The following is a 14,031-nucleotide window of genomic DNA, read 5'->3' as shown; positions in this document are numbered from 1 at the left end:
TATTTGTAAACAAATTGTGGCATAAAGGATCTGTGATCTTTATAAGTTTCATCACATACTAGGCTTAATAATAAAATTATGCTTCTCAATATTTATGCCTAAAGGCCCATTATGCCTCAGAAACGCTACCGATTTTATTACTGAAAAACTTTTAATTTTTGATATCTTGTGTTACACCCATTTGCCATATACATTGCATGGACTATCTTTTGCAACTATAGGTTTGTTGAAAATCAGTATATGGTAGTCAAAATACTACTTTGTTAAAATTTTGCTATCTTTATGACAAATTACTGCATATTCAGTGATACTTTCTTCAGTTAGTTAACATCTAACATGTTTTTTTAAAAATATATTATTCAGACACATCTTTGACAATTTTTAAAGAATTAAAAAAAAATTTATGCCTGAGGCATGTGCCTTTAATATCTTTCTATCAATTATATATATACCCTGTTATTTGCATTTACAACTTATGAAATTATTTTAAGCAAACCATCTCTGCTACAGTGTACACAAACAATTGTATGTATGGTTTTATCTTCAGGCATTACAGGAAGATGAGGATGAGAACATGGAGGAAGGAGCAAGAATTGCCCAGGATCTTCTCGGGGAGGAAAAGGTGCATTTGTACCCGAAAATATTCCAACTTGTCATGGCTGATGCTGCTTTTACTGATGGTGAGTAAATGATATGTGAAGTCATACAGCTAGTCTTTACACCTGTAATTGTACATTAAAGTGAAATAATTTCAACTAAGATGGAATTATCATTGAAAGTCTTCAAAGTCTTCTGATGCTGTAATGAGGGATAAATAATTAAATAGATAAATGAATAAACAAATCATATAATTTATAGAAGAATGGAAAATTGCTCAAATATTGACACAGTATTTACATCTAGGTTTTTTGTCTAAATACATTTTATCTTTTCTGTGTATGAAATGATAAATAGTGATAATGAATAGTGCTTTCACACTAGAAAAAATGAGTCTTAATTGAAGATCTACTTATTTGATAACCATGTTCACTTACCTTTTATTGGAACTTCTTAGTTATATTTTGTCCATTAAATCTGTTTTCCTCTGTCTTTTATCTCAATGTACATGTATATGGTATTTGCCTAAGCATTGAAAGAACTGCTAAGAAAATGGTCATAATTCCTATTGATGTTTGATAGTATTTACATGTATATGATATGGAATATCAACCTCAGTTTTCTGTATTACGAGAGATCAGATTTTACTTATCAACTTTGATTGTTTTACTTAGGTCATGAGCTTTATGTTGGTTGTTTTTATACTTTGAAAAGAGTGTTCATGTTATTCTTAACTATGTGTCAAATATGTTTGTTTCATGTTACTTTTATCTGATCATTATGGTTGTTAAAGAATATATTCAAAATACACTGGAACTCTTCTACTTAATTATGCATCAAGATAACACTTACACAAGATTAAATGCAACTTCATATCACTTTTGTGATCGCTTTTCGTCCGGCGTCCGTCCGTCCGGCGTCCGTAAACTTTTACTTTAAATGACATCTCCTCATAAACCACTCAGCCAATTTCATCCAAACTTCACAGGGATGTTCCTTTGGTGGTCACCTTTGAAAATTGTTCAAAGAATTTAATTCCATGCAGAACTCTGGTTGCCATGGCAACCAAAAGAAAAAACTTTAAATATCTTCTTCTAAAAAACCCAAAGAGCTAGAGCTTAGATATTTCGCATGAAACATCTTCTAGTGAGTGTCTACCAAGTTTGTTCAAATAAAAGCCCTGGGGTCAAAATTGGCCCCGCCCCAGGGGGTCATTGATTTTCCCTCTATGCATATAGTAAAAACTTAAAAAAATCTTCTTTTAAAGAACCCAAAGAGCAAGAGCTAAGATATTTAGCATGAAACATCTTCTGATGGGTGTCTACCAAGTTTGTTCAAATGAAAGCCCTGGGGTCAAAATTGGCCCTGCCCCAGGGGGTCATTGATTTTCCTTATATGTGTATGGCAAAAACTTAAAAAATCTTCTTTGAAAAAAAAAACAAATAGCTATAGTTTAGATACTAAGCACGAAACATCTTCTAGTGAGTGTCTACCAAGTTTGTTCAAATAAAAGCCCTGGGGTCAAAATTGGCCCCGCCCCGGGGGACATTCATTTTCCTTATATGTGTATAACAAAAACTTAAAAAATCTTCTTTGAAAAAACTCAAATAGCTAGAGTTAAGATATTAAGCACGAAGCATCTTCTAGTGAGTGTCTACAAAGTTTGTTCAAATAAAAGCCCTGGGGTCAAAATTGGCCCCGCCCCGGGGGTAAATTGATTTTCCTTATATGTGTATAGCAAAAACTTAAAAATTCTTTGAAAAAACCTGAATAGCTAGAGTTTAGATATTAAGCACGAAGCATCTTTTAGTGAGTGTCTACAAAGTTAGTTCAAATAAAAGCCCTGGGGTCAAAATTGGCCCCGCCCCGGGGGACATTGATTTTCCTTAAATGTGTATAGCAAAAACTTAAAAATCTTCTTTGAAAAAACCCGAATAGCTAGAGTTTAGATATTAAGCAGGAAACATTTTTCTAGTAAGTGTCTACAAAGATTATTCAAATAAAAGCCCTTGGGTCAAAACTGGCCCTACCCCAGGTGTGTCACTGTTTTTAACTATAAGTGTAAAGAAATAACTTGACCAGCTAGACCTTAGATGTTTAGCATGAAACATCTTCTAATGGGTGTCTACCAAGTTTGTTCAAATAAAAGCCCTGGGGTTTAAACTGGCCTCGCTTCAGGGGCCTATATACAGGTGAGTGACTTCAGGGCCATCATGGCCCTCTTGTTTAATAATTCTAACTTCACATGTGTCCTTTGGATTATTATTGCAGGTTATAATTTTAAGACTTTTAATTGTAGCATGGATTTTGACTGAGTTATATCCCTGTCTGAAGTTTAGGATATGCCTTGTTAAGGATTTTTGTGCAGTCTTATCTTTTGATCTAGGGGTGTCCATGGCAGAGTGGTTAAAATAATTGACTTCAAACCACTTGCCTCACATGACCTTGGTTCAAATCCTGCCAGAGACTTTTAAGTCTTTAATGTAAGGAAGCTATCCAGCTAGCTAATTGAACTTAAATGGTTCTACTTAAGATTATAGTTCAAACTTCACGTATCTCAATTGAATCATAATTATTAATTTGCAGGTCACTATCCAATAACCATAACTTTTGCATGTGATTTTACTGACCTGTGTCCATTTGTGAAGTTAAAAAAAAGTCTTGGTTATAATTTTTTGCATACAAGATCTATGTTTTCAACCGCGAAAGATTTTTATTTGAACTTTCACACTTTTCTTAGATCACATAGGGCTATTGTCCGAGAATGTTATTACAGTATGGTGGTTTATTGTGACAACAAGGCTGTAGTGTGAAATAACCTTTAATTGGCTAAGGAAGTTAAAAAGGTTTTTTTTCCAATGAGGACTTTCGGCATGTTCCTACTAAAATATGCTATGTTACATGATGTAATAAGTCATCTTATAATTATATATTATCAGAATGATTTAATTCTTCACCAGATCAATCTAAACAGACTAGATAGCTGACCTCTTTTGTTCTATAAATGTAAGAAAGATTTTTAGTATGTAATAATACATGTACTATACTATTTTGTACTATTGCATATCAGATTCTGTCATTTTTTGAACCTTTGTAAAACTTATCTAGGTAAATATTTAGGTAAGAAAGTACATGTTTGGTTGGCTCGTAAGTTACAGACAGACTGTTGTTGTTTCTTTCACATATCACCGGGTGTCTTGAGTGTCAGCTTTGAAATTAATGTGTTGCACTTCTCAAAATTGTCATTCATCATTTTCATTTCAATATATATATGACACTGTGAAATAACTGGGTATTTGTGAAATACAAAGTAACTCCTTTGGTTTCATGAAATTTTTGATCTTTGACAAAATTATTATCTTTTTTATTTACTTCTTAATTACCTTATGGTCTTTCTTTAGCTCATCTGTTTCGAAGAAAAGGTTTAGCTATTATGATTGCTGCAGCGTTGTTGTGCAAAAACTTTAATGTATCCCATTACTCAAACAATTTTGGAAGTATCAATATAGAAATTAGAATACTTGCTGATCATGACAAGAGGCAGTTATAAAACAAGGGGCATTAATTCTGAAAGCTGTAATTTTGAAGTTATGCCAATTTTTACAGACAAGCGTTAACACGGCATGTGGTACACTCTTTTTAAGTCTCATTCCACTTTGATTTAATAGGAACTACATTGTATCTTTGAAGGAGCCTCAATCAGCTCAAATGTGTACAATCATAACATGACAAAAACTAACATAGTTAAACAGGTGCATTTGAAATGGAAATTTGTGCACAAGGTATACTTAGAATTAAATTGAAAACCAATTTTTGGTTTGACTGAAAGAATTTAAGTGCTTTTCAATTTTGGGTTGCTGGGTAAATATGTTATTCTTGAAAGACGGAGTAAGAAAATATCTAAATTTTTGCATTTTTTTTACAGTTTTTAGTCCAAAACCTTTAAATGGTATATAAAAATATGACCAGTTTAATCACATCACAAAACCTCAATGAAGTCTCTTTTTTTAACTTTCAGGAATAAGCTAAAAAAAAGACCAGGATAAAACATAGACAATGTCTAATTCATATTCTAAATCTATGTGTATTTTTCTAAAGGTTAAATTATATTTGATAGTAAAGTTGGAACTTTAAATATTTCTTTATGACTTTTATTTCAATATCATCATCACTTACTCTGTAAAATTAGAAATTCCTATAATACTGAACATCAACCGTTGATGACTTAATAATTCTCAGATAATTATTTCTTGTGCCTCAGAAAACTGCTCTGTTTGTATTGGTCGAAGAACTTATCAAGTCTTGGACTAAAGTAATCAGATATTTCACGGGATTTTGGGTTTTCACGATTTATTCATTTCCGTTGCTGTGTTCATGTCCTCCCAAGCAATTAATAGTCTTGTATCTATCTTGAAGAGTATTATCTAGTGAATGACCATCTTAATGAAGTCAATACATGTCACGTTTATACCTTATATATGGAAATATGTTAGTTACTTCGAAGTAACCAGTTGATTTTATGATATGTACTTTTACCAGAAATACATCTTTGAAATTGTGTGTATTTTATTGAAACAGCCTCATATGTTGTATGTTTAAAGTAAACTTTTACATGTATAATATTATATAGAAATGCAAACCAGAAACATTTTTTTTAATTGCAATTTGAAATTGAAGCATCATTTTGTATTGAAGTGTATCATTATATACATGTATGACAATAAGTTATTTAGATTTAATTATATTTTCAATTAAAAATAGATTAAACATATAGTTTATATAGAATTTATTTTAGTTTGATTGTGTGGGGAGCTATAAGCTTATTGAAACACTCTTTAATACGTTCCTGGAACCAACCAGTAGTAAGCAATGTAGTGTCTTGCTCAAGGAAACAAAAGCTTGCCTTTGACAGGGTTTGAACCTAGGTGGTCAACAATTCTGAGATTTCTAATCCGACGTGTTAACCACTCGGCCACGACACCATACATTTAATATTCTCTTGTTAATTTGATTAGAAAATACATGTAATAAAAATAAAAATCATATACTTAATATTTCTTGTTAAATGACTTTTTTAATATTTTTTGTTGGTGTTTGAAATTTTTGGAGATTCTAATAACTATAATAGTAATTCCCAAAATATGATATGTCAAAAATGAAAAGAAATTATTACCCAGTATGTAAATGATGCCAGTATGAGGTTGTCTATGTTAACTGTTCTACCAGACAGTAAAATTGTGATAATTATACCAGCAGTCATTATTCATCATCAGTTAGATTGGTCATTGTTTACTTCACAGTAGGGTTGAATCAGTGTAATTGATAATTCCATCAATTATTACTACCTAATTAGTATATCAGTTGGAGTCCTTCCGTCATTATCATAATTCATAGTCTCTTTTAATAGGACTAGGTCGTTCCTTATAATCAGCCTCCAGAGACGGTGGTCTTACCTCAATTAAATAATTGTCTCATAGGAACACATTTAATTGAATTATTGTGGCTTATTTCCTAGGCAAGTTCTCCTTAGTGTGTTATTCATCCAATATCATTTCACATTTGTCATATTTTCTTGCAGACAGTGCCTTTGATTTTGATGAATTAGATGAATTAGATTCACCATTCACAAGTAACTATATGTGTATATCAATAGAGTAAATGGCTAGCATCTCCGCATGATCTGTCTCATATTGTGAATTTCCATTTTTATTCTATTTACCAATTAACTGCATAAGTGATATTGAACAATAGAACATTAACATAATTGTGAGGAATTAGGAAGGATGTGGTGTTTGAAGATTCAATTGTTGTTGTATTATGTTGTTTATGTTTGGTATGTGTATTTAGATTAGAGAAATAATCTGTGTCTGAATGGCTAACAACATGATGGAATTTTTAAGCTAATTCTTGTATGTTTGGTATGTTGTACATGTTGATACCATAGGAGCTTATTCTCTTATATTTGTGTTTTTATATAAAATCATGAAGATCTTGTATAAACTCATATAAACTTCACCCATCTCCCATCATAATAAGACAAGGATTAAACACAATAAAAACAAATATTGCACACATTATCACCTTAGTGCAATAATTGGTTAACTCCTATTAAATTTAGAAGGACTTAACCTGTTTCTGCACTTAGGTGACAAATGGAATGTCATGCAGTTAATTTAAGCCATTTGTGAAGAGATGGCTGGAAAAGGAATTTTCACTTTCATTTGTATGCTTACATGAATGGTATATCAAATTATGATGTAGATAAATAAGCCTGTTTCTTGTGTAATTATAGCCCCCCCTCTTGAAGAAGTACAGTGTGGTATATTGCTTTGCACTGCATCAGACTTTTCCTTACATCCGTAAAGCACATCCTGTCTGACCAATAAGAAGAGAAAAAAGACTTGTTTTGTAGGTTGGCGGATAGATCAGACCTCAATTGATTTTGAGGTCAAAGATTGCAATCACCATGACCTTGACCATGAAGTTTGTCTGGCCCATAATAATGGAATGTATATGCATTGAGCCCTAATATAAGCAAATTTTAAGGTTTTCTTGTCAAACATAATGGTCACAGTGACTTTAATAACGAAAAAGAAATAGTTTCTTATCAAAAGTTTTTTTACTTAAAGAATTTATAAAACCTATGTATTACATATTACATTAACATATGTTATAGCCACCAGTGTATTGCAGGTTAACAGTCCTGATCTTTAGTAAGTTTACAAATAACAAGTCAAGTGTGTAACATAACTTATTGTTTCCAATTATTGGGGGTGGGGTGCATATATTTTCTCTTCATGAAACAAGGTTTGCATGAGCTTATATCCATATTAACTAAACCAGCTTATTCTAAACCCTTTGTGTATGTATGTATATTAGTGTTATGTCCATTAAATGGGACTCTGTTTATTGCTAGTCTTTAGTTAAGCTATGAATTGTCTACATATATATGTGTATGTCTGTTTTTGAGAATATTCAAAGTGTGTTATTTTCTATTTGACAATAAAGCGAAAATAAGTGAAGAGGACAATACATAATTGTAAACTTAGATGATATAGTTTGTATACTGTGTACTGTATGATACATTTCTTTTAACAAATTTTATACCTGTTGTCCCAGAAATTAACTGAAATGGGCTGAAAACACCAGACCACATAATTATATTTGTAAGAAATAGTTAGAGATATTTTTAATAAAGTTAGAATCTAATTTGTGAAATACTTTGATGCCTTATTCGAAGTATATTTCATGGTATATATGGGACTATAGCAGTAAACAGAATTTGCTTATTTAATGTATTGTCAGTGCATTTTTTACTGTATTAATTCTGGGTTTTTTTCTTTTATTTTTGCAGATAATCTAAGTTGATGAGACATAAAGGATAAGGATGTTTTATTTCATACCTGTGACCAACACAAAGAACATAACTAAAACTAAAGAATCAGTGCAATTCTGTGAGAGATATCCTACCGGTGTGATGTCACATTATATACATTTTTCTCTGTAAAAAAATGTGGCTGGAATATATGTGAATATATTACATTACATACACTTGATTTTTCATTAAGAAATTATATTTGATAAATACTATTGTGTTTATTTTTGCACAATCTTTTATTTCTAATGTAAACACAGTAAAAAATTGCTTCAAAGCTTTGCCGCAATGCATCATAGCTAGTGCAATACTAAAAGGTTGACATTTTTCTGTATAGACACTTAGTAGAATATATATTATATATACTATTTTTGGTTTGATGTTTGAGTGTTAAATCTTCAAGCGTTGTAGCTGAAGAAATTAGAAACCTCTGTATGTTAGTTTGATTGTGTATAAAGTTATAAGCTTATAGACAAACTCTCAAATTCATCTACCAGTTAAAGGTGAAGCTATAAGTTTATATACATCTAGCAGTTAAAGATTTATGATGATCATATAAAAATTTGCTAGTGTTCAATGTTGAAAGTAGATCTAATTAGAAAAGTCTTAATTTAAACACAGATTAACGTTCATTTTAGAAATTTTTGAACCCTTGGTTGAGAATTGTGCGATTTTCAACATTATCAATTTTCTCAGAACTCAATAAATATGATTTTGCTTGTAAGAATAAGTTATCACTGAGCCAAATTCTTGAAGAGGTCTGAGTTTGCCCATAAGGAAATAGCGCCTTTACGCGATTTTAAGTCCTTGAAATAGTTCATTTCATTTTTAGAAATCAATGCTATAGTAAATAATGTATATATGATAGATAAAGTGTTGTTGTTGTTTTTGCTGACCAGAATTGTGGCATTCCATGTATGTGTGATACATTTATATATTATTTTCTTTAATAAGTTATTTACTTTTATATGTTTGGAAGAAAATTTAAAAATACTTTCCCCTTTTAAAACCATACACAAATTTGCTCTATAAAATTGGGACACTTTAATATTTCATTTTAAATTTTAAAATTTGAATGGGGCCCTAAAATACATGTAAATAACTATGTGTAAAGTATCATTTATCAGTGAATTCATGTAAAATGAATTATTTTTTGTCATTTTTCCCACATACTCTAAGATACAAAATTTTTTGAATCTGAAAGTTTTCATGAAAAAAAACAGTTTTAAAAAAAAGGGTTTTGATATTCAAAGATTTAAAAAATTCTTTTAAATTATGTGGGTATTGTGATGAAAATTTGTTTATCTATAATTATGCCCTTCAACATTTCATTGTTTATTTTGCTTGTTAAACAGGCAAGAAATATAATAATCATTACCTTAGTGCAGTAATGGGCTAAGTCCTTCTAAATCTAATAGGAGTTAACCAGTTATTGCACTAAGGTGTCAATATATGGAAACAAGATATTTGTTCATTACTCAACTATTAAGTGTATGGTATATGAAGTGGTCACTAATTTTTTTCTCATGAATTTTCTGTTTTGAATAATCATATTTTGTTAATGATTGTTAAAGTTATTTGTACTTATACCAGTGTAAAATAAAAAGACATAAAGGCAGTTATATAAAGGCAAGTATTTTACATGCATAATAAACATTTCTATCAACACAATCATAGATAGTATGTCAGAGATTTATGGTGATTGGTAAAAAATGTAAGGACTTTATCACATGGTTGCCTTTACAGGTTTAAACTTTATATGATTTCCGTCCAACAAAGTATTATTTTTTTCTCATATTATTACTATATTAGTTTATTGTTTTGTTACAATAAATCGCATTTTGGATTTTTGTTTTATCTTCAACATGACCGTCCATCTTCCTACAGTGTAGTTATTATATATATATATTAAAACATTTGCTGATAAATTCTATTTCTATTTAGAATTGAATCTCCTTATTTGGGATGTGAAACAATGCTTAAAGTTATACATACTTACAAAGATGGTGATAATGTTCTATTAAAGGCCCATTATGCCTTAGAAATGGTTTTATTTTCATTTCATAAAACTTTTTTCTTTGGTGTCTGGTTGTAGTTTAAACGTGGCTAATTACCTGAAGTAATTTTTGCATTGTTGCTTTTTAGCAATAGATAAATTATATCAAATGGGTATTTTGTATTGAAGTCATAATACTACTTTGGTCACATTTTTATTATTTTTTATGACATATAATTTTGAATTCTGCACTACTTTATTCAGATGATACGCATGTAACATGCTTTAAACCATTATTTAAACATTATAAAACTCATGTCTGCTCTATCCAAAAAGAAAAGAAAATATTTATTTCTGAGGCATAATTTTTTTTAATTATTCCAACATAGCATTTCATTATTTATTAATGTAAACCTTTTTATGAATTCTTTATATTCCCACTTTTGTTTATGTTTGTTTCGGGAAAAGTATAATTTGTTTTTTAAAAGTTTTCATTTTTTAAATTTTAAAATTTTCCTTGGAAAAAAATAAATTTTTTATAAAATTAAAAGCTCAGTTGTGTTTTTTTTTTCTTTTAAATTTCGGGAAAAAAATCATTTGTTTTTTTTCATTTTTTATACAAAAACAACATGGGTAAAATGCATTCTTTATGTGACGCATCCACTTTCTGAAATCACGTTATGAAATATATATTTAAGAGGACAACTGGCATCTAAGCAAAAGTCTTTTTATATTTTGCAGTTTTTATTGAAACTCCAAATGTGACATTCACCGACAACGCCAGGATAGCATATACAAAAAGTTATTTTTACATTTAATAAAACAAACAAGTATTTACAAGCACAAACATGCTTTAAATGATGATGTACAAATGTTGCAAAACATTTAAAGGCAATCGACTAAACTATGGAAACATAAAATCGTTGCATGGTATGCGATTAATGACTGATATTGCAGTACAAATGTATTTAATATCACAATATTTCTACTGCGTGAGTAGCGCACTAAGTGTTATTTTTTGCAAATTTTTGCATTTTTATGGTTATTAACGTGGATTGCAAGAGACGTTTGCAATGTGTATATTGCTCACTGCACAATATTTTATCTTCAAAAACATTTTCAAAAAATCATGAAAATTAACACAAATCGGTTGCTTTCAAAAGCGACATCAGAATTATTCCAGTGTACACTGTACACAAGAGTAACAGTTGATGGTCTCACAATTTCCTTGTACTTTTATATTGTAAAGCGTCTTAGTTGTGACTTATCTGCCTGTGCTAGCGAAAAAAAAATCTATCAGACGCCGGCAAAAGTAATCAAACTTTTCACGGGTTTGGGGGTTTTCAAGATTTATTCATTTCCGTTTCTGTATTCATGTCTTCTCGTGCAGAAATGTGATAGTGAGCAATTTATATTCTTGTATCTATCTGAAACTATATCATCTAGTGAATAGTCCTCTTAATGTACTCATTGTACTAAATTATGGTTCTAAATCAGTATAATTATTTGATATTGTTTACTTCACAGTGTACATTTGGGTAATTGCTAATTCCATTGAATAATATCAGACTCGTAATTATATGAGTATATTTATCATCTTATCATAGTCCCTATTCTACATTGTATTTCAATAGCATCTTATCCCGACAGGGACTTTGGATTCTTTCATTTGAGGAAGCTATCCAGCTAGCTAACGGAACGTCGGTGGTTCTTCTCAGGTGCCTGTTTGTGTCTAAAATAATGCACGGAAGGGCACCTGAGGTCTTCCTCCACCAGTAAAGCTGGAACGTCGCCAAAATGACCTATACTGTGTCGATGTGACGTAAAAGCCCAAACAAACAAACAAATAGCATCTTGTCGGACAATGTCACAATTTGCTAATTGTCTTACTAACACATTTAACTTCAATTGGAATCTGGTTTATTCCCTGACCAAACGTTTTACTTGGTTTGCCCAGATATTAAGCCGATACTAGTGTCATTTCACATTTTTGATAAGTTTAATGTCTGACAGACAATGTATTAAATGTGATGCAATAAGATCAAATACAAGTACGGCAAGTGGATGCTTAGTGGTGAGGGTCTGCCTCTAAACAAAGGAATCGTGGGTTCGAGCTCTTCTCGGGTCATGACTACTTCCACATATGACCATCTAACTCGAAAGTGAATGATACAATTTGCAAGCGGTTGTATCACATTCGAGGGAAAATAAATGACATGCTGAAAACTGACAACAAGTTTATGTCAACTCCTGTGGTTTTTCATCACCAGCGGAATGAATTTAGAGCAACTGTATTGCTACACAATGGGGGATAATATGAAATACAACATTAAAACTTCAAAGAAATAAACCTTTATTGATAAAAATTGCTACAAAATATGTAATGTTTTAAGGAAATTATGATAACAGCATAACAATAAAATCAAACTGGCAAACAATAACAACATGATATTGCTTTGATACAACATTAAATATACACGACAAAAGCATTTGTATTCTCTATGTAATTATATGTCTTTTAATGGACATATTTCTGCTTGCTGAAAATCGAAGATAAATGCCTAAATAGATGGTAAACTACAAGCATATAATCATCGAAGGTCGTTACAATTATGATTAAATATTCAAAATATTTAGCAATATTGATCATACTATATCAACTTGTAGGTTCAGACACCCACTTGACTTGCACAAGTTTTTCTTTAAAATCGTTTAAAACGTTGATTGTTTGTACATCGATTTACATTTCGACATTAAAGTCATATATCAACAATCAGTCCACCTTACCGGTTTGTCTGGATAGGTAACTAGAATATAGCAATTTCTCCGCAAGTGACGATTCCTGAATCAGACGAGTTCGAATCTAAGTCAGGCTGCGTAATTTTCTCACTCTAGCTGTGACATTTGGTTCTCAACGTGAGGCCGTGATTGTATAAAGAACCGAGTCCAATTTCACATTGTTTTGGCACAGTCCGGCATGCTCAACAGGTAGAGCGTTTGACTGTGAATTCGAGCCCCAATCAGGTTGCACATGTTTTTCCTCATAATGTGACTCAAGAATTACAAATCCGATTTCATAGTTAAACAACTTATGTTAATATACTACTACTTGTTTACTAGAGGTGAACACTTCCATATAATAAAACTCAATGCAATTCGTTATGTTAATGTAGGAACCAAACTATATGTTACAAACCACGAAAGCTTAAACTTACAACAAGATCGGTGTTACATCGGTGCTATGTAACATATACTCGTAAGAGTAACAGTATACTGGACGTAATAAAAAAGGACGATTACCATAAAAGTTTAAAATAACAAAAGTTTTGGAATATTTTGATACAATTAGAATAAAAGAGACTCCCGTCAATCACATTCCGCATTGTATGCGATTTTACTACTTTTATTTTCAAAACAGCTTATGTTAAAATCTTCTTTAACGTGTATGTACACATTGCAAAGATCTTTGAGTTAATTCATACAAGCCATTATCTAGAATAAAAATTAAATAGATACTAGAAGTATTTTATCGCCAAATAAAATGAATGTTCATCGATACAAATATTGTATTGGGCTAATTATAAATGTATCCATGAACTAGTTTCTTGGAATAACTAATATTTTTGAAATAATACTTATATAAGAGTTCCTACCTTTGATTATTTTCATAAATGTTTAACAATTGTATGTTTATTTTTGTTCTATTGTTACTTTTCTACTATCATTGTTGTTTGGCTATAAGCAATGTATTTTGTTCTATGCTTCATACAAATCGTAGTCGTAATAAAGCAATTGTTGATCTTTAGACCATTAACGTGATAAAACAAAACTTCAAACAAATATCCATGGAAAAACAATAGTCCCTGGCGTCTACTATTAAAGAGAATCAATTAAGCATATACATGTGAGCCGCGTCACGACAAAACCAACGTAATGCGTTTGCGACCAGCATGGATCCAGACCAGCCTGCGCATCCGCGTTGTTCGCTTACAGACCATATAACAAGTAAAGAATCTGATAGCGAACAGCATGGATCCTGATCACACTGCGCGGATGCGCAGGC

General features: G+C 31.0%; 1 protein-coding gene across 7 annotated transcripts in view; it reads left to right on the top strand.

The window, feature by feature from the left end:
• The window catches only part of LOC132728258 (serine/threonine-protein kinase Nek1-like), a 55,406-nt gene extending 46,849 nt beyond the window's left edge, over positions 1 to 8,557 (top strand). For 6 of the 7 annotated variants that reach the window (XM_060713871.1, XM_060713869.1, XM_060713868.1 and 3 more), the window contains 3 exons: positions 548 to 680; positions 6,176 to 6,226; positions 7,952 to 8,557. In XM_060713871.1, coding sequence (XP_060569854.1) covers positions 548 to 680; positions 6,176 to 6,226; positions 7,952 to 7,965 — 198 coding nt within the window. In that variant the 3' untranslated portion in view covers positions 7,966 to 8,557. The remainder of the gene's footprint in view (positions 1 to 547; positions 681 to 6,175; positions 6,227 to 7,951) is intronic. The other variant, XM_060713866.1, reaches the window with a different exon arrangement.
• Positions 8,558 to 14,031: the final 5,474 nt, after the last annotated feature.

This window comes from Ruditapes philippinarum, unplaced genomic scaffold, assembly GCF_026571515.1.
Source record: "Ruditapes philippinarum isolate M1 unplaced genomic scaffold, ASM2657151v2 ctg2552_1_1_1_1, whole genome shotgun sequence".
NCBI classification, from domain to species: Eukaryota; Metazoa; Mollusca; class Bivalvia; order Venerida; family Veneridae; genus Ruditapes; species Ruditapes philippinarum.
Note: the sequence above shows the minus strand (reverse complement) of the source record. Positions and strands in the feature narration are given on the sequence as shown.